The sequence below is a fragment of the Heloderma suspectum genome, chromosome 2 (genome assembly GCF_057233095.1).
Source record: "Heloderma suspectum isolate Gila_16-S chromosome 2, 16-S_ref, whole genome shotgun sequence".
Classification (NCBI taxonomy): domain Eukaryota; kingdom Metazoa; phylum Chordata; class Lepidosauria; order Squamata; family Helodermatidae; genus Heloderma; species Heloderma suspectum.
Genome location: NC_139459.1, coordinates 43,341,187 through 43,367,634, shown reverse-complemented (window position 1 = coordinate 43,367,634; position 26,448 = coordinate 43,341,187). Strand labels below are relative to the sequence as shown.

General features: G+C 42.2%; 1 protein-coding gene across 1 annotated transcript in view; it reads left to right on the top strand.

Moving 5' to 3' along the window:
* ADAMTS6 (ADAM metallopeptidase with thrombospondin type 1 motif 6) overlaps positions 1-26,448 on the top strand; it is a 246,125-nt gene that overhangs the window by 16,881 nt on the left and 202,796 nt on the right. The window contains exons 4-7 of the mRNA XM_084833322.1: positions 12,073-12,241; positions 16,939-17,156; positions 22,337-22,420; positions 22,979-23,124. Coding sequence (XP_084689448.1) covers positions 12,073-12,241; positions 16,939-17,156; positions 22,337-22,420; positions 22,979-23,124 — 617 coding nt within the window. The remainder of the gene's footprint in view (positions 1-12,072; positions 12,242-16,938; positions 17,157-22,336; positions 22,421-22,978; positions 23,125-26,448) is intronic.

The window sequence follows — 26,448 nt, the reverse complement described above, 5'->3', positions numbered from 1 at the left end:
GGCTCAGATGTTGACCATAGTATCCAGGTAGGTTCGTATTGGAGAAGTGTTCCATCACATATATATGTGAGAGGAAAAAAATAAAGGACTAGATTGTACTTAGAGCAGCAAGTTCCACAGATATCCATAAATAGGACACATTGCAGTTTTCAGAATGAGTTATTTTTTATGGAAATTTTTTTGAAGAGGACTTCAAAGGGTTAATTACATTTTAGGAAAGTTATTTTAGGGCGCAATCCTATCAAGATGGCAGTAAGCCTCTGAAATCTAAGGTTTATGGCCATCTAAGGCAGAGCAGGAGGAGCGGCGGAGGTGGTCTTTGCCTTCGTGCTCCTCCTGCTCTGCACTTTGGCTAGATAGGCTTTTTTGCCTGTCTAGCTGCGGTTTTGTGGAGTGGGAGGGAAGGAGGCTGGGAAAGTCTGGGGATACTTCATAAGTCAGCCTCTCCTGTCCCCTCCCTGCCCACCCCCACTCCCAGTTTCCGTCCTCTCTGAGGTCGCTTTTGCAGCCTTGGAGAGGCAGCTGGCATGGTTCTCTTTGTGCTGGCAGGGCGGGACTGGGGAGCTCTGACTCCTGGCTCTGAGGTCGGGGTGCTGTCTCCAACCTCAGATCCAGGAATTCAAATTATCCGGTGGCCCCCCAGACTCTGTCTAGGGCCTATAGGATTGCTTCCTCCACTGTATTTCTTTACAGGATGTTTTGTAGACCAAGGAGTAGAGGTATATACACCATGTACAGCTGGGTTGGGTTTTTCTGCTCACTTTTAAGGATGTAGTCTTTTCCTTGAAAAAAGTGCAGAGTACTGAAGAAAGCACTGACTTCCTTTTATTAAAAACATTAGACTGAGATAATATTATTGAGTGTCAGCTTTCTTCTTTGGTCCTAGTTATCAAGGAGTTTCCATCCTTTATAATACAATCTAACTGCTCTTGTTGTGAGACTAAGGGTGCTTCCAGATGGAAGATTCCTAACGCTAACAATTAAAAGACTGTGCAGCTATTCCGTCTTTTCATCCTTAATGGATATTTTTGTAGAGTCAAAAAAGATGGAAGTAGTGGTGAGAAAACACAGAAGGGTTAGAAGTGGAAGACCTTCCAGTTCACACAAGCACCACAGCTTAAGGCACGGTGGCTTGTTTAAGCTGCGGTGCATGCTGGCTAACATTTGCCTAATTACTCGTCCAGGCACGGCTTGTTGTGTTGTCCAAACCTGGATGGCATGGCTTGTTTGAAGGGGAAGCAACCCTCCAATAACCCAACGTGGTCATAGGTTATGTCAGAGATGAGTCCAAGCGCCTTAAGATGTCTGACAGCTCCGATTCTGCATCAGAGTTGGAGCAGCTAGATCAGGGGCCAGGGGAGGGACCCTCCCTAGTGAGCCAAGACGCTGGGTGAGATTCCTCTGAAGACCTTGACAAATGAATGGCCCAGGCAAAGTCCCTGCCCCTTCCCTCCACCATGAGAACTCAAGTTTCTGAGGAGGAGGAAGAGGGGTGTGACTTGAGAGATGCTAGGGCATGTCACAAAGCAAAGGAGGAAAACGTTAGGGGTAGGGCTCAGACGCTCTGCCAGGATAGCCATTCTTGGAAGCCAATGTAGGAGGGAACCACCCTAAGGGAGGGACATCACTGCGAAGCAAGTCTGGTTGGAGGTTCATGCCCAAACTGTTGGCAACTTCACTACCCTCCGGTTCATCTCCTTTAATTCAGGATCTCAGATTAGTTGTTTAGGGGCCTGAGGCAGTCTGAGAGTTTCCTCGAATCTGCATTTCAAAAGAGGCTAGTCTCTAACAAAATAAAGTAGTATTAACCTGAAGCTTTGTCTCCTTCTGGTGTTGATTGTGAAGGGGGAAGGACAGTCAATTTCTGACAGCTTGCCGACAGCTTGGGCATGAACCTCATGGCCGGACTTGCTTCGCAGTGATGCCCTTCCCTTAGGGTGGCTCCCTCTTATGTTGGCTTCTAAGAGTGGCTATTCTGGCAGAGCGTCTGAGCCCTACCCCTAACATTGCCCACTATGCTTTGCAACATGCCCCTGATCTAGCCGCTCCAACTCTGATTCAGAATTGGACATCTCAAGGCACTTGGATTCACCCCTGAAAGGTTATTTGAAGGTTGTTTTCCCCTCAAACAAGCCATGCTGCCCGGGTTCAGATGACACAACAAGCTGTGACTGGGCAGAGCAATTAGGCAAATGGTGGCCGGCACACAACAACATGTGATGCATCTTAAGCAAGCTACTGTACTTTGTTAAAGCTGCAGTGATCGTGCAAAGCAGGCTAGTGTTATCTCAACTGGCATAAAAATTCTGTGAACGAGGCAGGCCAATTGCAAGATAACAGCACTCTCATTTACAATGTCTTAAGACCTGCTTCACACTAAGTGCTCACCATGTGCAGGCAATTGCACTTGCTGGCCGCTGCTTCATACAGCAAACCACCTTTTAAGGTGCAGCAACTCGCCATGCATATCAGCTCTTGCTCTGCATATTTGTATATTGTATATGTTTTAATTTTTGTAAGCCGCCTTGTGTCCCACTACTGGGAAAAAGGCAGGGTATAACTAAATATAATAATAATAATAATAATAACAACAACAACAACAACAACAACAACATTTCACTTCTATAAGCCTTTTCTGTAAGTAGATTTCAGCAGTTTGGAGAATCACATGGTAAGGTGGTGCACAAAAAATAGCTTACTGTACACTGAAGCCACTGCACAGTTGCAGTTGCTGTTAATTTCTGCTTTTTTATTGCTTGTGCTGAGCTGAAATGTTTCCTACTGATTTTTAAACTTTTTTGTATTTTGTTTGATTGGTTGTTTTATTTTGATGATATATTGATAGCCATCTTGGGTTGTGTTAGAAGATAAGGTGGATACACATTTAAAAAATAGTAATAAATTCAAGCAGCATCCACGTGGCAGCCATTTTGTGTGAAAGACCTCAGTGCATAGATTTAGAACACTGCATTTCTTTCTCTTTCAGATCAGTTAGCTGGAATACATTATCAGAACACCTTATCGGTTAAGTCATCACAGCTCTTTCCAACTACATGTTAGTTTTGGACATGAGTGTTTTTTTCTGTAGACTGTATTAGTTTAATGCAGTGGTGCTGGTTCCTCTTAGATCCCTTTTCCTTCACTGATTTGACTGAATACGAATAGACCTACTTGTGTCACCGACAAGTCTGTAAGATAAGAGAGATTTATTGCAGTTATTATTTCATACTTCATGTGGTGAAACTCACTACACTGTAGTTAATATTGATCAGACGTTACTTAAGATTTCATTGTGTTGCTAGTCACAGAAAGTCCCAGTACGCTTGGTTTCAGTGTTTTCTCTACTGAGAAGCTTCCCTGTTTTGTACAGCTTTTGGCTGTTAGTACTTAATTATCCTGACAGGATAAAAAATATTTCAGGTAGATACGGGGTTTTTTTATGGGTGCTGTTGGATAAAAATGTAGAAATGTGGGTTTTTTTCTATCTCCTTTCATGCATTCCCATGGTATCATTGTGAGCTTTTGAGCCAAACAGGACAGTTTCTGCCATTCACTAATGGGAGGAGAGGACAGACATACTCCACCACAGAGTACTAATATCGAGCTATATTTTTCTTGGGGAATGTTAAGATTCCCTGCATTAAAATTAATAGATTCTGTGTGGACATGTGGGGTGCACAAACAACAATGAAGAGGACATGAGTAAGTCTCTATAGATGGGGAAAGCAACTCCTGAGATATGCAGGAAAGCCTACTTTTTTGACAGGAACCGTACCTCTCCCCAAACCAGTGGGGGTTGTGGGCTGCATATGCATACTACCTCCATGCCGCTGGCAATGATTGGTAGCAGCAGAGAGCAACATGCAAGTGTGAGCCATGAGCTGGCCAGGCTGAGAATTCAGCAAGCGCCTTGCTTCCTTTCAGTTTGGGGCCTAAAGGGGAAAGGAATTGGATATGCATCCTACAGCCCAAATACTTGAAGCTGCCAGGAGGATTTCCACAAACAACTTAAGTACCCAAGATAAAATTTCCCCAGCCTGTTAAACACACCAAGGCTCTGCAATGGCTTCAGGAACTGAAGGGGAAGCTCCCGCCACCCCTGGATGATATTTAGGGGCCTTAATTTCCATGTTCATCACTGAGCCCAAGCCAATCATCCATGATTACTTAAGAGCCGAATAGTGAGGGGAGCATGTGCACACTGACACAGAAAGCTATCACAGGGGCCTAATAGTCACTGCTGCAGGCCTATTACTCGAGAGCAGAAGCATCCAATTTGAGCAGAGTGGATGTGCAGGCCTTGCTGGACTGTGCTACATGTGTCACCTCTGCAGCCTCTCTGTTGTTGGTGTTATTACTATCACTATCATTATGGTGTGGCAACTAATTATTATACAGCAACTCATGTCACAGAGGCATGAGTGCCTTCAGTAGAACAGCCAACAGTAGAAAATGGCATTTCCAAGTGAGAGGGGGAGGGGTGAACATTCTAAAGCTCTTTCTAACAGCCATTCTGCGAAGGTACAAAAAGGTTATTAATCTTTGAGATTAATTTACTGCTCTTCCTTTCCCACTGTAGTTACTTTTGGCAACAAACAAGGGGGGAGGGGAGAAAAGAAACTGAAGTGCTGAGAAGTTATTTTACCTTACATAGGAAAAGGGGAGAACTGCCCATGTGAGGAGAAGTATGTCATGGCTTCTAAAAGAAAAAAAAGTACCAAGTTTCACCAATGACTTAGCTAACATTATTCTCCCCCTCTTCCTCCTCGAACACATAGAAGCAGCCCTCTGCTAAAAGTTTGAAATACTTTCTCTCAAACCAATTAGAAGGATGAACTTAATAAGAATAGTTTTGGATTGGGAGTTTGTTCCATAATGTATTAACCCCATATAAGGAAGGCTTCAAAAAGCTGTCAGAGAATTCTCTAGAAAGGTAACTTGGAGGCCATTGACATGATAAGTAGTCTCTGAAATGACCCTGAAAGGTCAGTGTTTAAAAAAGAACAGTAGCTTCTTATGCCATGAGGTGAGAAGGAAATAGGAAAAAAGGATCTCTTCTCCCTCTCTACTGTTCAAATAATTGTACCAATTTTAAAATTCAAGACCTAGCTCTAGCATAAGGCTGAAAGATGAATAACAGTACAATTCTATACATGTTTACCCAGAAGTAACTTGCACTGAGTTCAGTGGGGTTTACTCCCATGTAAACGTACATAGTATTGTAAGCCTATGCCTTATTTTTACTCTATAGACTGAAACCTGTGTTTGTGACAAATGATGTCATACCATAATGCAAGAAGCAATAATACCTCATTCTCCATGTTTATGCTGAGCCTAGGCATTGTGTAGGCGAATAGTGGTTTTGTCAGTCTGTTTGGCAGTGCTGATGTTGTAATAGGTAAGACAAGCAAGATGTGGAAAATATTGTATCTAGATGTTATAGATTATAATGGCCAGTGCTAATTTACAACTGGGTCTCTCTCATGAGCTTGTCCTCATTACTGTTAATGTAGCACTAGGCAAATTCATCAGTTTGCTGAGCAGTGGTGCCAGCTTACTGGAGATCACTGATTATGATATAGTTTTGGAAACAGACGCATATTTGCAATAATAATGTATCATGGTGAACTACGCTTAGAGGCATGGAAGACAATTCTAAAAACTAGTCACATTTAAACCAGTGAGAAAGGTGAACTTTCCAACAGGCTTGAGGCCCAGTAAGAATAAAGCTGCAATACTTGACAATAAATTCTATTGAAATAAATGCAATTTACATCTGAGTGAATGATATTAGGGTTTCAATTAGATTTGACTTTAAATCTGACAAATTTGAAACCAATGATTTAAAAAATCAGAATCAAAGAACATAATATGTTTATAATCTGATCCTATAAACTGCTGGGCTGGAAAATGAGTGTAGGAGCAATTGATCTATTTAAAATTTCAGAGTGGTTTGCCACGTGCAGAATTATATATTGTATTTTTCCCCCTCTTCTAATAGAATATAGATTATCCTAAATTCACCGCACTTTAAAGGGTTAATTAATAGACAGAAATTGTTAAAGTAGATGGGGAAATAATTAATAAACACTATTCTCTCAGAGAAGAGGCTAGTCACAGGCTGAATTACTTCTAGTCTGTGTGGCTGGCTATCTCTCTCTATAAAATACTTAACATTTATATAACAAATAAGTGTGTTCAAAGTGCTTAATATACATTATGGTATGTAATCCATACAATAATAAGTAAGGTATGTTAGTATTATTTTCCTCAGATTGCAGATGGGGGCTGAAACTAAGAGTCTGTGGCTTGCTTAAGGCCACCTTGTGAGTAAATGACAGAAGCCTCAAGCAGATGAGGAAGAAAAACACCTTAGGTTCCCTTGTTCATTCTACAACAGGCAGGGATAGTGTTATTACAGTCGCACTTTCTCGTAGCCACCTCACTTGGGATTCTTCTGCATCCTGTTTGCAGCTGCAGTAGTAGCAATCAAACTCAGGTCTCTCACCCCAAACAAGTTTTAAAATGTAATTTTTGACTCAAGAATGATTCCTCTTTCTCTGCCTTTAGAACCAATCCCCTGTCATGTTCCCCAACCTTGACCTGTCCTCTGACTCCGAAGAGGACTCAGAGGCAGAGGAGACTCCCCCCATTAATCCAATCCCCGCTAGGCCAGGGCCTCTCAGACCAGAGGATGTGCCTCTACCTGATTCCTCTAGTGCAGAAGACACCCCCCCATTACAGCCTTCACACACACACCCCCGTAGGAGCCAGTGGCTACAAGTCAGGCAGTAGCCCTTTAAGAAACAAACTACCTCTCTGAGGGGGTGGAGTTGTACAGGTTTTGAGCTGCTGGCCTTTATAAGGCTTCAGAAACCTTTTGACTGTTTGCTGAGTCAACAGTTCTTGCTTGAGTCTCAGCTAGGGATGCTAGAGAAATTCGAGATGGACTAAAATGAGCTCGGATTTCTAAGAATCCGACCTGCAGAATCCGCTGCAGAGTGACCCCCTCAGGCCACACAGAGTCCGTGGACTTTTGGATGATTTTTTTACTTTCCCGAAATTTACGCATATAAATTCATAGGAAAATACGTAAGTTTCTGTGGAGGAAATGTTGAATGGAATGGGGGATAATACGCTACATGTTACGTACTAAGGTAAATTATGTAAATACTTACATAATTATTTGTGTATTTTCCCGTACAACGAAAAAAAATATTCACATCCGTCTGTGGGTGCCTGGACGACGGAACAAAAGGCATCTGACAATCCGCGAAACACAGACGGAGCAGATTTTACACAGTCTGTACATCCCTAGTCTCAGCTACCTGGGAGCTGGCCAAGGTCCTGGAACATCCTGCCTGGTCTAACTTGCCTGGCTATTCAGCACCCTTAAACTGGACTGGCCTTGCCTTGCCTTGCCTTGCCTTGCCTTGCCTTGCCCTGACCTGCCCTGACCTGACCTGACCTGATTTGCCAGGTCCTTGCCTATACATGCCTTGCTGGTTTTAGCACCTCCGGGTGCCATGAACCAAGTTGGACAGGACATTCCTGTCATTGCTACTGCATCTCCAGTCTGGCCATCAACTTTGATCCTTTCTCCCCTACTGACATTGGGGTACTACTGATCATTGGGGCTTGTCAGTCACTCAGTAGAGTTAAAGCTATAGGATTCCACTGTTTCCCAGGTTCAGTGGTGCTCCATTGCACCACACTGACTCCTAGATCACTCCTTCCTTGCATCTAAGGTTGAGGAACTCCTTTGGAAGGATGCAGTCAAGCCAAAATTTAGCAGGACTGGAATTAGTGCTTTCAAAGCTGTTATCACTGTACCCAAGTGTGGTTGTGTCTGTCCAATTCTGGACTTCTGCCACCTGAACTAATATATGTTTGTGATCAAAAATTCCAGGTACTCTAATTAGGAGACATTCTCCTTTTTCTAGAATGCCTACTTCTATTTCAACATTTCAAAGAGGCACCACTGTCTACTTGGCAGCATGTCCCACCAATACAGAGTCCTATCCTTTGGCCTTTGCACAGCTACAAAGGTCGTTTCCAAGTACATAATTGTGATAGCTGTGTAGGTTCACCTGAAAGATTTCCAAGTTTTTCCTCACCTGCTGGTTAGATTGTAGCAGACAATGCCAGTACATCAGAGAGTATTATAATTACCATCCTAAAATCCATAGGGCTACTCATCAATTTGGAGAAGTCACATCTCACTCCCAAACAATTCATCACTTTTATCAGTGCTGACATCCTCTTGGTTCTGGTGATGCTCAGTCTCCGTTAAACTGCTACCAGGCTTCATTCAACATCATACTTTAGATCAGCTTTCCCAACGTGGTACCCTCCAGATGATCTGGAAATCAATTCCCATCAGCCCCAGTCAGCAATGGCCAATGGTCAGGAATACTGGGAATAGTAGTCCAAAACATGTGGAGGGCACCAGGTTGGGGAAGGTTGCTTTGGATCCATAGCCAAAGCAACAACCTATGTTTTTTTCAGACGCACATAGCACTGACATTTGTTTGTTTGTTTGTTTACTATTATTTATTTATTACATTTATATCCCACCTTTTTTCCTCAGTAAGGAAACCAAGGTGGCGTACATAATCCTTCTCCTCTCCATTTTATCCTCACAACCACAACCCTGTGAGGAAGGTTGGGCTGAGAGTCTGTGACTGGCCCAAAGTTACCCATTGAGCTTCCATGGCCAAGTGGGGACTAGAACCCAGATCTCCTGACTCCTCCAAGTGCCAGGTTAAAAGATGCAATTTTTCAACTGTAGTGTTTTGGGGTATCCTTCCTGTTTCAACACCATCAGTCCGAGGTTCAAGTTCTCTGGTTTCTTATCTCTTCACTGACAGTTGAATCCTTCTATTGCAATGTTTGGCACATGCGTCTGGCCTCTGGAGGTAGATGTCCTCTTAACCAAGTTCAATGCCTTGAACTTTAACAAGGCTGTTCTGTTTGTTCCAGGGGGTTGTTGTCAGTGTGGAGCTTATAGAATGCATCAGAGGCAAGCACAAATAACCCTGCTAGTTAGATAGTGATCTCCTCAGAGACTTTGTGGCTTCCCTGAAAAGCTTGATTTTTCAGTTTACAATCAGCACCATAGTCATAAAGTTTTATTTCAACAAATATAGGATAGTTATTTTCTCTGTTGTGTAGGTTGGTAATATACATTTACTAGTGGGCTTTAGGCCAACTCATCTCATAGCTGATCATGTTTCCACAGGTTCCCCTTTCTTGCCATGGAGCATGTTTTATCTATTCAGCTTAGATCAGATCTGATCTCTCAGTTGGGGCTGCTGTCCCTGTACTCTTGGGTGTGGCTCCTTTTTCTCCTGTACTCACTGACAAAGTTAGAATCATAGAATCATAGAATAGTAGGGTTGGAAGGGGTCTATAAGACCATCGAGTCCAACCCCCTGCTCAGTGCAGGAATCTAAGTCCCTGACAGATGGCTGTCCAGCTTTATCTTGAATGCCTCCCGTGTGGGAGAGCTCACTACCTCCCTAGGTAATTGGTTCCATTGTTGTATTGCTCTAACAGCCAGGAAGTTTTTCCTGATGTTCAGCCGGAATCTAGCTTCCTGTAACTTGAGCCCATTATTCAGTGTCCTGCACTCTGGGATGATGGAGAAGAGATCCTGGCCTTCTTCTCTGTGACAACCTTTCAAGTACTTGAAGAGCACTATCGTATCTCCCCTCAGTCTTCTCTTCTCAAGGCTAAACATGCCCAGTTCTTTCAGTCTCTCCTCATAGGGCTTTGTTTCCAGTCCCCGATCATCTTCGTTGCCCTCTTCTGAACCCTCTCCAGTTTGTCTGCATCCTTCTTAAAGTGTGGTGCCCAGAACTGGACATAGTACTCCAGATGAGGCCTAACCAGTGCTGAGTTGAGGGGAACTAGTACTTCCCGGAATTTGGAAGCTATACTTCTATTAATGCAGTCCAAAATAGCGTTTGCCTTTTTTGTTAGGGTGACCTTTGTCAATATAAGGTAGCCTTTCATTTGAAAGTTATACACAGCTCCTCTGAGTTTTTCAGTACAACAACACAGACACAGCCCCACAGTCATATTCTGCACTAACTAATTTACCTCAAGGAATACAGCCTTCATTTAAAGTGCACACTGGAGCTATTTCTACTTTTTATGTTACTGTTGATATCTCCCTGTTGTTTTCACATAGCCTGAAAGATCCTTTCTCAGAGATCTAATTAACATACACCCTTGATCACAAGCAAGGATTGTTCAGTGGAGCCTAACTCTTTGTTCTTACTTTTGGTTCTTACTTGGGCAAATCTTTTGAACCTCTGGCCACCTGCTACCTTCAATGACTGTAATACCTTGGTACTCCATACTTTTGCTAATGCAGTGATGCAGTGTTGGACTTCAGGACTAACCTTCCACTTATCTGCAATTTTTCGTGGTAGACAAAGTCATCTTTGTGCAGTTACACAAGAGGTTGGATCCAAGATCTGCCTTCCAAGGACAGAAGGGCTCCGCTCCCAGAAGGTGCCTCTAAATTTGGGGGAATTGCCCCCCACCCTGCACTACAGCTCACCCCATTTGGTAGAGTCCTCTGACTCTCTGTGTAGCATTTTTTGGGAGCTAGAGGGGTTGCCATAGGGAGGAGGGGGAGGGGAACTCCTCTTCTGCCAGCTCACTTGCATGCACCTAAATCTGAATCCAACCCAAAGTATTCTGTACAGGCATACTCTAAACCCTCCTTTGCTACAGTAGGAGCCTGTACTGAAATCAAGACCCTCGTGCATGGGCTTTGTGTTATTTATGCCTTCTGTGACTATCAGTGGATGGAATGAAGTGGGATGACACTGGTTGCATCTTCTCATCCCATGGATGGGAATCTATTACTCATGGGCAAGTCGAGGTGGATAGCACTTCTAATATTCCAGAGTTTTGGACAGTGATATGCTCAAGTATGCATGAATGCACAGACTACCCACTCAGAGAATAACAGTTACAGGCAAATAATTTTGTTTACTGCAAAACAGCAAGTGTCTTTTAGTATTATTGTAAATTTAGATTAATTATCAGTTTACTGTGGAAACTGAGAGCTTCCTGTGTTTTGATGATCTGCTAATCTGCTCAGAGGTGGTAATTGGTATTTAAAATATTTTCATGGGCAAGATAAATAACATGAATCAGTTCTATTGGTCTTTGCTTAAATGTTGTTGTTGTTGTTGTTCTTCAGTCGTTAAGTCGTATCCGACTCTTCGTGACCCCAGGGACCATAGCACGCCAGGCCTTCCTGTAATGTTAGTTTTCTTTATCTGGAATAAAACAGAATTTTAATAATAATTGCTTTTAATTAATCTTGTAATTTAAAACTATCCCTAGTGTATTATGTGATATTAAACCATTTATAGTACAATATATGCCACTCTAACATCTGTGTGCTCACTGTCTAAAAAATTTGTTTGAAACTGTTTTACTTGGACATAATAGTTAAAAATGCTAAAATTATTATATTTTCAAACACATTTTTTTGTTTTTATAATTCTAAATAATTCATACTGAGACTTCTTGCGTTGTCACTGCAGCCATACAAAACTAGTAGAATATATATCTTGAGATCTTGAGAATATAAATCTTTGGATGTTATTTATATATGTGAAATCAGGAATGCTATTAATGGTTGCTCATTTTCCCCAAGGGAGATGCACAAGCCTTCTCCATATCAGGACATTCTACTTGGGAGACAAGTGTGAGCTACCAATTTGAATATTAATGATATAAACATAGATCTAGGAAGCACAGCTTATTTGTGCATATAATTAACAACTAATGCCTCTCCATTATATGTTTTTGTTTTCATTTTGATACTGTGCTTTGGAAAGAGACTTGATTTTACTTAAATTAGTAGTCTCAAGTTAACTGTGAGAGGGACAGAGGTGTACATTGTACATAGTGTACATGGATTTGTGCATAGCAATAACACTTGTTAATCCTTACAGCATGTTAAGTATTTTATACAAAAATACAAGTTCCTTATATTTTTAAGATGCTGGGTAACTTTTATTCTTTTTCCCGCTTTCTCTTAAGCATGGTGTTATTGCTACAGAAGATGAAGAGTATTTTATTGAACCTCTAAGAAACATAACTGAAAATTCGAATAATTTTAGTTATGAAAGTGGTCATCCTCATGTTATTTACAAAAAGTCTGCCATGTACCAGCAGCTCTTCTATGACCATACCCATTGTGGTGGCTCAGGTAAATAACCTAGAACTTCAGTAATAGTGTCATACCTTTATTATCAACAATACTTAGGCTATTTCTGTTGTCATTCAAAGGAAAATATAACCTAGGATTCTCTTACAGTAAGTTTAATGTCATCAGAGTTGGGGTGGGGGGAGGTTGGATTGCACCATGGAATCTCAGAGAAAGTAGTTTTTCATTTTTCTGGGCTAAGGTCCAGAAAATAATTTATTTGGGACAAAGACTGAGAAGAATGCTTTGTGTTATGCCTACTGTTTGTACTATAGTAGCTAAGGTGACATCATAAGGGAGGCAAGTGGGCAGATATATCAAGCCCTGCACTGTTTGCCTCCTAACATTCTTTCAGCATTTCTTATTACAAATTACTGCTGGTGTAAATATTGCTGGTATAAATGCCAGGAAGTGTGGCGGCTTCTCTTGGATGAGTTTCTTAACTCTTCTATAGTAATGTCACTAACTGCTGCTGCCATGCTGTAAGGCAGGGTGCACAAGCTTTTGGCCTCGATATGTGATGCTGGTTTGGGGGTCAGGGGCCACATGCGGCTGCACACATCCTTCCATACACACACATGCATGCACACACACCAGCAATCTGTATGAGGATCTCTGGGGGAGGGAGTGGTGAATACAGGCAGCAGGGGATCTGGTAGCAGTGTGTGTGTTGAGGGGTCAGAGCACCCTTGGGAGTCCACAGTAATGACTTTGGTGGGCTGCATGCAGCCCCTGGGCCATAGGTTGTGTACCCGCACTGTAGGTGATGAAGCTGGCTCACAGCAGCAGAGTAAATGGATGAGCTGTCTTATTGGGCCAGCAGTAGGAATCATGTGCTAGTTTTTCACAGGCTAGTTTTTAACCATACATCTGTTTTCCATAGGCAGCTATGAATTTCACAAATTTCAGGTGAGTGAGCGGGCTTCCAGAAGAGAGATAAAGCACTTGCCCTCTCCTCTGGCATCCCACCGTGTTCCTATGCTGGGTGTGGAAAAGGGCACTTTGCCTCCTCCATACCTTGCATAGAAACCAAGCAGGCTGCCAGGGGAGGGATGGAGTGTTTGCCCCCTGCTCTGGCAGCCCACTGTGTTTCTATCTTGGGCAAGTAAGAGGGAAAGCACCCTCCTCCCAGGATAGAAACAGAGCAGAGTGCCAGCAGAAACATGACATGTTTCATCCCTCCACCAGCAGCCCACTGTGCTTCCATATTGGATGCACAGGAGGTGAAACTCCTTCCTCCAGCATAGAACTCAAGAGGGCTGGCAGGAATACTTCTTCTCTCTATCACCAGCCCGCTGTGTTTCTATGCTAGATCTGCAGTGGGTGAACTTCCTGTGTGTCTAGCATAGAAACATGGCGGACTGGTGATGAATGGATAGAGCAATTCATGACTCCGCTGCCATCCCACTTGGTTTTATGATGTATGTGCAGGTTGGGACTTCCTCTTCTGCACATCTAGCATAGAAACATAGCACCCTGGTGGCAAAAGGACAGAGTAATCTGTGCCTTTGTCACCTGTCCACTGAACTTCTATGCTGGACATGCTGGAGGCAAAGCCCCTTCTTGCCCATCCAGCACAGAAATCAGGCAGGCTGGCAGCAGAGGCACAGATTGCTTCATTCTGCCAGTCTGATGCACGTCTATGTTTTTCATTAAGTAATAAGACAATAAAAATACCACAAACCGAATAGAATGTTCCTCAGTAATATAATAATTATCATGCAAGAGTCAAGCTATTCTTATCCATTATAAAATATTTAAACAAAAGATTTTATTTAACTATAAAGAAATACAGAGGGAATTTGGAACTGATGTAACAATGAAAGTTATCCTGAGCATGAGTATGAGGAATTACAGCATCGGTGCTCTGACAGAATAACAGTAGGGGTGAGGCCCTGTTATAAACACACTAAAAAGAAGATATTATTATAAAATTAACTGTTTGTAATCTGCCCAGAGAACATTAGTTATTGGGTGGGTTATTTATTTATTTATTTACAGCATTTGTATACTGCTCCACATCTAAACAGATTCCGGAGCGGTGAACAACAAGAAATAAAATGAACAAAAGATAAAAAGAATGAAACATGATATTAAAATTATTCTTTAAAAAAAACCAGAGTGCCAATAAAACCGAGGCTGATCAACCAAGGAAGGCAATCAATAAACTATAACATTTCATATCTACTGTTTCTTGGTATTGTTTGCACAGACATTAGTAACCTCTGGAGCATTTTAAGGCCTCCTGTGAGGCCTTGGCAAGGCACTTTGTGGATAACATTGATCAGATCAGGAGTGTTATTCTGTGCATCATGGATACAGTTAGTGAGCAAGAGGTGGCCTGTGGCAAATCGGTTTTGTGGGATCGGTTCCAGCTTCTTCCTTCTGATGCAGTGGACAAGATGCTTTCATCTGTAAAGCTGACCACTTGCTTATTTGATCCTTGCCCATCTTGGCTTATTGTGAGCTGCAGAGAGAGATCAGGTGAGGGGATCAGGGCGGTGGTGAACTCCTCCCTTGAGGAGGGAGTGATGCCATCAGCCCTCAAGGAGGCAGTGATAAGACCACTCTTAAAGAAGCCCTCCTTGGATTCCCAAGTTTTGAACAACTTTCACCCAGTCTCGAATCTGCCATTTTTGGGCAAGATCATTGAGCGGGTGGCGGCGATGCAGTTGAAGGCACAGTTGGAAGAAGATCCATTTCAGTTGGGCTTCAGGCCTGGGCATGGGACAGAAACGGCCTTGGTCGCTTTGGTGGATGATATGAGGAGAGCTTTGGATAGGGGTGAATGCTCCTTCCTTGTTCTCCTTGACCTCTCAACGGCTTTTGATACCATTGACCACGGTATCCTCCTGGACTGCCTGGAGGGGTTGGACATTGGAGACACCGTATTGCGGTGGTTCCGTTCCTTCCTCTCCAGCAGGTACCAGATGGTAGCACTGGGAGAGGAGGTGTCGGACCAATGGCCGCTCACTTGTCCTCTCCCCAATGCTATTTAACATCTATGTGAAGCCGCTGGGGGCTATCATCAGGAGGTTTGGGATGTGGTGTCATCAATATGCAGATGACACACAGCTCTACCTCTCATTTAAATCTTCACCAGGGTTGGTTGTGGAATCCCAGTCTAAATGTCTGGAGACGGTGAGTGGCTGGATGGGGAGGAATAAGCTGAACCTGAACCCTGACAAGACCGAGGTACTTTTGGTGGGAGACAAGAGGAGGTTGGGGGATATTGACCTGGTGTTGAATGGGGTACGGCTACCCTTGAAAGACCGTGGCCACAGCCTGGGGGTCATTTTAGACTCCCAGCTGTCCATGGAGGCTCAGGTGTCAGCTGTGATCCGGACAGCATTGTACCAACTCCATCTGATACAGCAGCTGCACCCCTACCTTCCCAACCATCTGCTCCCATCGGTAGTACATGCCCTGGTCTCCTCTCGTTTAGACTACTGTAATGCGCTGTACGTGGGGTTACCCTCAAAGATGGTTCGGAAGCTACAGCTGGTGCAGAACGTGGTGGCTTGCCTGATTAAAAGCAGCCACCAGCATGATCACATCACTCCGGTACTGAAGTGGTTACCAGTTGTTTTCTGGGCCAAATTCAAGGTGTTGGTTTTGACCTTTAAAACCCTATACAGTTTCAGCCCAGCCTATCTCAAGGAGCGCCTCCAGCAACACCAGACAGGCTGCTCAGCAAGATCTGCCTCGGATGGCCTTCTCTGTCCCATCAGCCAGGACAGCTAGGCTGGTGAGGACGAGGGAGAGGGCCTTCTCTGGGGTGGCCCCCACTCTGTGGAACTCCCTCTCTAGGGAACTCTGCCATGCCCCCTCTTTAATGAGCTTCCGCCATGCATTGAAAACTTGGTTGTTCAGGCAGGCATTTGGGGTGGGTTAGGGTATTTTTAAACAATGTTTTAAAGTATAATTTTATTGTTTTAAATTGTACTCTCGTACATCGCCTAGAGTGGCTGGGTGACCAGCCAGATGGGCGATTAAGAAATTTAATTTAAAATTAATTAATAAATACAATTTTTATTTCTGGTCCAAATTAGGGGAAACAGGAAATTATAAACACAGGTTTAAATTTAAGAATAAAACCATTCATATACAGCAGAGAATTTAAGCCCATGGTCAACTTTGGGCAAGCTTATATGATCAGCTTATATCTCTTCCTCCTCCTTTTCCTTTATGATGACTGCTTTTTTAGTTACCTTGAAGCAGAAAATCCTGTTTTTGTGAATGTTTAGAAATACATTCAAACTTTAAGTCCAACGCATATATATGTAGGTCTGTAGAATGTGGACTTCCAAACATGAATGTACTATACTCTGAACAAATGTTTAACTGTGTGCACACCTGAATTCAATGTGGATGTATATCATATTGGTGAGTGTTAAGTAAATGTATATTCATGCAACCATTTTTTTCTTTTATCAAAAGCAGTGTGCTACAATGTATAAAAAGTCTTTGAGAAAGCCTAGCACAAATAACTTTTTATATCACGTCAGGCAGTATAACGTTTTTTGATGAAAATCTAAGGCATATAATGTTTATTAAAAGATGGGGTTTAACTTCTCTTTGCACTAAAAAAAAACTTGATTCATTCAAGTATTTGGAATATAGTTTAAATATAAAACAGATGTACATAAAAATGCTAATATAGCAACCCATTTGATGTCACTAATTATTTTGATTCCTAGAAGACCCCACAGGAAGCAGTGAACCTTGGTGGTTGAACACTACCATTGCTTTTCCAACTTTATTTCCAATTAATCAAACATTAAGTAGTCACCATCGACTGAAGAGATCAATAAGTACTGAACGTTTTGTGGAGACGCTGGTAGTCGCAGACAAAATGATGGTGGGATACCACGGTCGTAAAGATATTGAGCATTATATTTTGAGTGTCATGAATATTGTAAGTTTGATCCCTCTATATGTTAATGTTAACTCATTTTAATATTGTGGGCATTAATGATGTTAGATTCAAAAACTAAGAATGTATTCATATTAGTTGGGCATCACTTATTGGGTATTCACTGGGAAGTGAGTCATTGAAGTGTACTAATTTATCTTGCAATATTTCTAGTAAAGTCTGGACAGATATTGCATTAGGAACAGTGCCCAAACAAGCTTTCTCTTAGAAATGGCTGACACAGGATTGCTACCAAGTAAAACCACTTGCAGGTAGGCATCCAAGCTAGCTACTTCAACGGGTAAAGTGCAAACTGCTTCTGCTTCAGTTTCACTCTTGATTTCCTTTTATCAGTGCTGGAAATTGGTCACAATCCTTGTGCTAAGGTAGCAATAGCTACTATTTAATGAATGCCAGAGACTACCTTAAGAATAGCTATTTTATTAACTACAAATTAGAGAACAGTTCTAACGAACTCATTAGTGCAGGCTTCTCTTTCTTGTGTTTCAGTCTTTCTGCTTCATAAGACATTGTCTCTCAATCTTTATTGAAGATTACATTTCCCCTCCTTTGAGTTATAAACTATGTGAAACCCAACAATTGAGCTAAAAAAAATAATATTAACCTCTGTTAACAACATCCCTACCTTGAGGTAATGAGTAGACTATCAATCACCTCTAGTAGCAGCTGGGGATCATTCTGACTCACAACCAGTTTCTATTTCCATCTATATAATAAGTATTCTGTGTAGCATGCAGGTTTCCTGATCACTCTGTCTCTGGAAGTCACTTTCTCCATTGGCACCTGGGCCAAATCTTTGCAGTTTATCAGTGGTACTAAAAGTTGATGGTCTGTATAGAATGTGAAGGATTCCAGTCTGTAGACGTAGTTTGAGACTCTTTCACATGCCCAGACTGCTGCGTGACACTCCTTTCCAATTTGAGCATAACGGGTCTCTGGATCTGTTGAGTTTGGGAGCAATAGGCCACTGGCTTTAACTCTCCTTTATGTTCCTGAATTAACACTCCTTCTAACCAGTAGTTGCTAGCATCAGTGCTTATAACAGTATGTCAGTTGATATAAAATGCAAGTACTGGTGTCCCTGTTAAAAGCTCTTTTACCTGCATGAAGGCTTCATCTTGATTTGAACCCCACTATCAAGCAGCATTTGCCTTTAGCAGTTTTTTTAAGGGGTGCAGTACCTCTGCCAACTTTGCTAGAAATCTGCCCAAATACTGTACCATGCCCAATAACCTTTTCAGTTCCACAATAGATTCTGGGGTGCTAATTTCTGAAATAGCCTCCACATTTTTAGGATCAGGGCTCACACCATGTTCGTCTCTGTGATGACCCAGATATGGCAGCTTCTTCTGCTGTAAGAGGTACCTGCTTTCATTCCATTTTAAACCCGTAGCTTTTATTGTTGCTAAGAGTTTGTCCAGTCTTTCATTGTATTCTTCCTCAGTAAGGCCATAAACTAAGATGTTGTCCATGTAAATGAACACTCCATTCAGGTGTTGCGACAAGGCTGTCATTTCCCTTTGAAGCAACTCTGGGGTGCTAGAAATCCTCAAGGACAATCTGTTCAAAAAATATCTCCCAAATGGAGCGATGAAAATGGTTAATGTGGCACTGTCTGGATCCAGCCAGATCTGCCAGAATCCACTGGTGGCATCAAGCAGTGAAAATGCATGACACCTGCTAGGTGTGGAAGAATATCGTCCATGGTGGGACAGACTACTTTTCTGTTCTTACAGTTTTATTTAGCTGTTTCAGATCCACACATATGTGCACTGTACCATCCTTTTTTGGTACTGGCACCATTGGCACACACTAGTTGGTTCTGTGATTGGTTGTATAACCTTGCATTGAATCATCCTTTCTAGTTTGGCTTTTATCTTGGGAAATAATGGAATTGATATTGCTCTGGCTGTATGAATTGCATAAGTTCAGCCCCTTCCTTGAGCCTTACCTGTATTGGTGCATTCTTCAAAGTTCCTATCTCATTGTGAGGCTCTGCAGAGAATTCTTCCAGGTGGCGCACCAGGCCCATTGTTGTGGCTGTATCACGATTCAAAAGACTGTTAGTCTGAACATGGAGCACATAGACTTTAAAGTCATAATATTTGCCTTTGTATTGGTTTCTAGCCATGAAGTATCCTGCACAATTTAAATTCTGTCCTCCAGGGCCAACCAGGGTTGCTGATGTTTGCTGGAGACAGGGTGGGTTGTAAAAATTCCTGTAGACAGACTTAGGATCACACTTACATCAGCTCTAGTATCAATTCTGAATCTCACTTAAGATACCATTAATTTGCAGTGACACTTTCTCATGGATCTGTAGAGTTGTCTAAACACAGGGGTCCCCAACAAGGTGCCTGCAGATGGATCCCCAACATGGTGCCTGTGGGCATCTGGAAATATATTGTTTTTACTCCCCCCTTTTAAAATATACATACATGGATTTGTATGAAATGCATGCAAATTTCTAGCAATTATACATGGGCTACAACAAAAGTGGACTAAATATCCAAATAAGTATCCATTTGAAGGTGACATCTATATGCTGTCCTTTCAAATATTGAAAGCATTGTAAGGTCCACAATCCATTGCATTATAGGAGGTGACTGTTGATCCTTCCAATGTCGTAATATCAGTCTTTTAGCTGTCAAAAGGGTGCAGAAAATCCATTTACGTTAATTTCCGTGAAGCAGGTAAATAATTCAAAAGTGCATGTACATCAGTGAATATCCAAGACAGTTGCAGTACAAAATTTTTATGTGTAATAACCTCCCTGCAAAAAGAAGCAACTATTGGACATTGCCAAAACATGTGTTTAAAACAAGCATTAGCTGTATTGCAGCGCCAGCGTGAGGGATCAGCGGGGCTTGCCGCCCCTTACCAAATGCCTGACGAGTCACTCATGGCATCGCTAGTTTTCCTGCACATGCTGAGGCTGCCATGCCAGCACGAGGGGCAAGGACAGAGCAGCTGCCAATGGCGATGGTTTAAACCAAAGGTGGTGCCAGCCATTGTGTGCCTACAGCTGGCCCCATCAACCAAAATGCGCATCACCTGAAGTAGGGCGGTTGCAGGGAGAGAAGTGGGGGCGATAAAAGGAAGACAGGATAGCAAGGCTGTGGACCCCTGATATAATGGGTCCCCAAAAGAAGTATTCTTCATAGTTGTCTTCTTTTGCAACCTCTCTCACCCCTTGAGTACGACACAGCTACAAAATGACCTATCTTCTTGCATTTGTGGCGTTCTGCAGTCTTCACAGGACATTCTGGCTTCTGTGCATGCTCTTTTCCACAGCGTGTACATCTAGGGCCATTCTTTTGTATTTGGGTTGATTAGTATTTGGCATGGTGTGTCCAGTCTGTCTGTTGCCATTTCTTCCTTTCATGGAAGTGTTTGGGGGGCAAAGACCTCTTGGCTGTTCCCTCAAGCCTCTTTAAAGATGCCTGATCCTTATTCTGGCCTTCGACCAGTTCTGAATTTCTTATCAATATTGCTCCTTCCAAAATGAGGTTAGTTTCTGCCTGAAGTCTCTGAGATAAATCTTTGTCTAAAATGTCCACTACTAGTCTTTCCCTGATAGTTTCACTACTGCTCCTTCCAAGCTCAGAGTCTTCTGCTTTCTTATGCAGCAATCTTATGTAGGCCTCACCAGATTCCCCTGGGATCTGATTCCTTTAGTGAAATCAGACCCTCTCATGGATAAGGTTCCTCTTTGGCACAGAATACTCATCAAATTTCCTCATGACAAGGAGGCAATTATTCTTGTCCCCTTCCGCAACAAATGCAAAGGACTTAAATATCTATTCTGCTTGTGGGCTCATGGCATAGATTTTGGATCATACCTGTCTGCAGTCAGTTTTGGAGCAATTCTGTAGTGAAAAAAAATGCTATGTCAGTTTGGCCATCAAAAGCGCGGAGGGGACTTTGCAATGTTAGGCCTTGCTCCTTTTTGGAGCTTTGCAAGAGAACTGTCCTCTCTAGAGCCTCTGTGGAGTAGTCCTGACTTCTGACACCATGTTTAATGAATGCCAGAGACTGCAGTATCTTACAAATAGCTATTTTATTAACTACAAATTAGAGAATAGTTCTTCAGAGGATCACATTTCACTGTGGCTACTGCTGCAAATGTCCAGAGGTTGACAAAGAACTTTTGAGGGGATGCCCATAGTCCTAACCCCTAATATCACATGCATCTAAAACTGGTGAAACATAGCAAGGGGGTTTGTAGGTAGTTTTAGATGGAATAAGGCACACTTAGATGTAACTGTTACAGTGCTTCTGTTTGTGCCACAGAAGCTACAGTGGGGAATACGATTCTGCTTTTCGGCAATATAAAAGCCGGTTCCCACCATTTTATCATATATTAATTAATTAATTAATTAGATTTGTAGTCCACTTTTCAGGTAAGAGCTTTGCAAAGCAAAAGTGAGGTTGAATCCTGGTTCTCACTGAGGTGATAAACCTTTTGCGGGGGGCAGTAGGTGTGGACTTGCATGATCAGTTGCTCTTCCACTCATAAAATTCTCTGCACATAAAAAAACCCTGACATCTCAGTCAGAAGGGGGAACTCAGGTGCAGGATCTGAATATAAGGGATGGCTTGATTTATTATTGGCTGAGGACAGGGAACAGGTTTAGCACTCACATCAATGGTGTTCCTAAATGTATCCCTTTACATTTTCCTATCTAGATGAATGGCTTCCTTAATTCTTGTGGGGGCAGTAAAACACTGCACTAGGAAACAATGTTGAGTTGGGGGAAAATATTCACACAACATTTGACAGTGGTGGCTTGACTTCCTCCAGTAGGTATCCAGGAGGATGCAGTTTGCTGGCCTTTTCTGCACACATACCATTATAAATACAAGCATTTGGCCAGCACTGATTAACAGGATTATAGAACATTATTGTTAGGGCTGGAATCAGGCTTCCTAAAGAAGTGATTATATTGTGGATGTAATGGTGGTGAGAGGTATTGGGAGAAATTTTCCATCCCCCCTCCCCTTCCCATCAAACGTGACAGAATTTTAGGAAGTACTGTTAATATTCTGCCCTAGTTAATAAACTGTGTGACAGAAAAAAATGAATTATGTTCAAGCATATGTCAATATTTGCAGAATTTTTTTGTCTGACTTTGTGCCTTTTCTTATTTTCTGGAGGTCAGGTTGCCAAACTTTATCGTGATTCCAGCCTAGGAAACGTTGTGAATATTATAGTGACTCGTTTAATAGTCCTCACAGAAGATCAGGTAAGAATGAGTTGTGACATAAACCTCAGTTCTTTAAAATATTAGATGATGATGATGATGATAATAAGTGTTTGATAAAACCTCATCTGCAGTCATTTATGATCTTAAAATTAGAAGTGCTTAGAAAGGCATTCATTAAAATGTTTTTCAAGTTTTTTACCTGTATTTACTGAAAATTACATATGTGGAAGATCTGAGTGCTAGAAACTTGTCGCAGCTTGTTTTCTGTTTCTGTATTTTGAAGCTGTTAAGGCTGCTTTAAATATTACTTTCCCCACATGGCAATAATTTCTGTGTGGGGAAGAAGAGGTAAATTTTGAAACTAATCTATAATTCTTGCTTTTGACAAAACCATTATTGAAGTTTGAAATTAAATCTATAAGATGTATACACAGTATAAACTGTAGGTCAGATTTAACACAGATAAGAGTTGGCAAGAAGAAAATATTCCTAAAAATCACTGCTTCTAATTATAGATCAGATTTAGACTTCAGAAGTCTTAACCACTGACCCTAGTAATTTGTTTGGAACATTTCTGGTATGCATGTTGTATTGCAGCCAAACTTGGAGATAAATCACCATGCAGACAAGTCCCTTGATAGCTTCTGTAAATGGCAGAAATCCATTCTCTCTCACCAAAGTGATGGAAACACCATTCCAGAAAATGGAATTGCCCACCATGATAATGCGGTCCTTATTACTAGGTATGGTTTGTTGAAATTCTCTCATTTCTTCTCTTTTCTGTTTCTTATTTATTTATTTTCACACAAAAAAGCTTGAGCTGAAGTATTTGTAATAATCATGTACAGGGTAAAATATTGCTTATGTTTCACATTGTAATAAAATATTCAGTAATAGATCCAAGTACTGTTTTCCATTCAGTAGTGGGAAAAGTATAATGCTACATGAAACAAATGAATGTTATTGTATATACATTAGTGCTTTTAGAACTGAGCAAACTAGCTGTCAAACGAAGGACTTTAAAATAAGTTAGAAAACACTGCATACAACAGAAATATAATTTCTCATATTTTTACTATTCTCCCTAAAGTATAAGAACCAGATATTATCGAACAAACTCCTAGGCAGCACAGATTAGTGATGCTTCAATGATAGATAGCCCCATTCTCTGTGTGGGTTATCAATGCTGGCCCCAAAGCATCATGACTTGTATATCTTTTGCCGTTATTCCCTAGTTTGATGCAGAAGCGGGCAGCATTCTGAAGTAGCATTGCATATGCTCCTGCAGATAAAGCAGCAGTGCAGGATTTCACTGTCTGTGAGTTAATGCAGCAATTCTGTGCATACTTAGCTGGAGGACATTTCATTGAATTCAATAGGACTTTATTTTGGGGAATAATGCACAGCATGTTTGATGTATTTGACTCTTTAGTGATGTCCAAATAAAATGTTTGTGCTTTTCATGTTCTTTGTGTGCTTTATGGGCTTCCAAACATAGAATTAAGTACTTTCTTAGAATATTTTTTTAGAAGTTTAGTTTAATCATTTTTGCTTCAAGCTAATGCCAGAATATATCAGACTATAGTCAGCACTATAGCTTTCCTTTCATGATAAATAAGTAAACATTTCTAAACTCTAAAAGAAGACTTTCTCAGGAAACCGTTTCTGTTTTCTTACTTGCTGTTCAGGATGTTAACAATATTTTGCTGATACTAATTCATTGTTTTGAATGGATATTCTGATTTTTATTAATGTTAAGGGAAAGAAATTGAAGGCTGGACCTGTAGAACACTATGGAAATATTTAATCTCTAGCTCTGTTTTTGTGCACCTTTACTCAGTAGGCTTTGAAGAAGTGCCAGAAATAAATCTAGGCATGTAATAACTAGTAGAAGTAGTAATAGAAAAAAACCCTCACACCTGGTGTGTAAAAGAGGGGTTTGTTTGAATAGGCAACAGAATGGCAAATGACATTCAGTGTAAGTGTAAAGTGATATCTATTGGGACAAAGCAAAAATCCTAACTTCACACATACACTGATGAGGTCTGAACTGACAGACATATTAGCATCATGGTAGATAGCACAATTAAACATCAACTCAGTGTGCAGCAGTTATGATGAATAGGAAAGGGACTGAAAGTAAAGCAGGCAGTAACATCCTTATAGAAATAAATGGTGTGGCTGCATTTGGAATACTATGCGTAGTTCTGGTCATCTCATCTCAAAAAAGGTATTGTAGAGCTAGAAAAGGTGTTGAAACAGGCATCTAAAATTTTCAAGGGTTGGAACATCTTCCCTGTGAGGAAAGGCTAAAGTTTCCTCACTTTAGGGTTGCCACTGGGGTTGCCTCAGGGGTTGCCACCGAAGGGGGTGACACCAAAGGGTGTGCGCCCCTTTGGGTCGCTCCTTCAGGGAGTGACGAAGGCAAGGGCACCACCTCCTTTCTCGAGCAACTGTGTGAGTGTGGGTGTTTTGGGTGAGTGAGCTATCCCAGGGTGAGAGCATGGGATAGTTGGGGAGGCTAATTTCCAACCATCCCTTAGGTGAGAGCTGAGGGGTGGGGGCAATTGGCTAGGGTGTGAGGCTAGCCATTGCCTGGATGACAGCCTGATGCAATTGTATAAGTGTGGTGTGCTTGAGGGGAGAGGGGGAGTAGGCTTATTTCAATTTTAGGTTGATGCTACAGTTTTTACTGGCCTGGTTTGTTGTCTGGCTGTACTGGACTGTTGTTACTAGTTTTATATCATTTTAGAGTTGTACTTGTGCTTAGATGAATCCCAGGGGAGTGGGGAGAAACAGGGTGCCCCTATTGGAGTAATTTCGGGCAGAGGAAAGTATGGTGTTGGGGGTTGGACATGTCAGGTAAGGGAAAGGTGGGACAGATATTTGAAATCTGTCCCATCTTTCGGTCCTTTCTCCATACCTCAAAATCTAGGTTGCCCTATCTGCCCACCCTCTGATCCGTTGGTGCTGCTTTTGAATGACAGGTCAGTCCATGATAAAACAATTATCCATGATTTGATTGTGGATGAAGAGGCTGACCTGGTGTGCATTACTGAAACCTGGGTGGATGAGCTGGGTGGGGTGGATCTGTCTCAACTTTGTCCGCTCGGGTACTTAGTGCAGCACCAACCTAGATTGGAGGGTCGGCGGGGAGAAGTTGCTGCCATCCATAAGGATTCCATCTCCTCACGAGGAACCCCATCCATCCTAGCACCAGTTTTGAGGGTTTGTACCTTGTGTTGGGCCAAAGAGACAAAACAGGTATGCTGCTTGTGTACCGCCCACCCCGCTGCCCAGCAGTCTCCCTGCCTGAGCTGGCTGAGATGGTCTTGGAGAGGTGGTGTCGGAGAACCCTAGGACAGTAGTTCTGGGAGACTTCAACATCCACGCCAAGGCTATCCTGACAGGGCCTGCTCGGGGCTTCATGGCAACCATGACAACTATGGGGCTGTCTCAGTACATCACTGGCCCAACACATGTGGCAAGACATACCCTAGACCTGGTTTTTGCTGTTGGGTGGATGAGGGATGATCTGGTTTTGGGGGGTGTTTCAACAACCCCGTTGTCATGGTCAGATCATTTCCTTGTGAAGTTTGGATTGGCAGTAGCAGATCCTCTCTGCAGGGGTGGGGGACCAATTAAGATGGTCCGCCACCGGAGACTTATGGAAGCCAATGGATTCCTGAATGCTCTGGGAGATTTTCCAGCTGATAGAGCTGGCAATTCAGTTGAGGCTCTGGTCTCACTATGGAATGGTGAGATGGGAAGGGCCATTGATACAATTGCTCCCAAGCACCCTCTCCAGTGCTATGGAGCTCATAATTCACCTTGGTTTACAGAAGATCTACGGGCAATGAAATAGGCCGGATGACAGCTAGAGTGCAGGTGGTGCAGGTCTCAGAGCGAGTATGATGGACGTAGTAAAGGCTCTTTGCTGTGACTATTATGTGGCAGTGAGGATGGCAAAAAAATCTTGCTACACATCTATTATTTCATCCTTGAAATGTTGCCCAGCAAAATTGTTCCGAGTGGTGAAGGGCCTGTTGGGATCTTGCTCAGGCTCA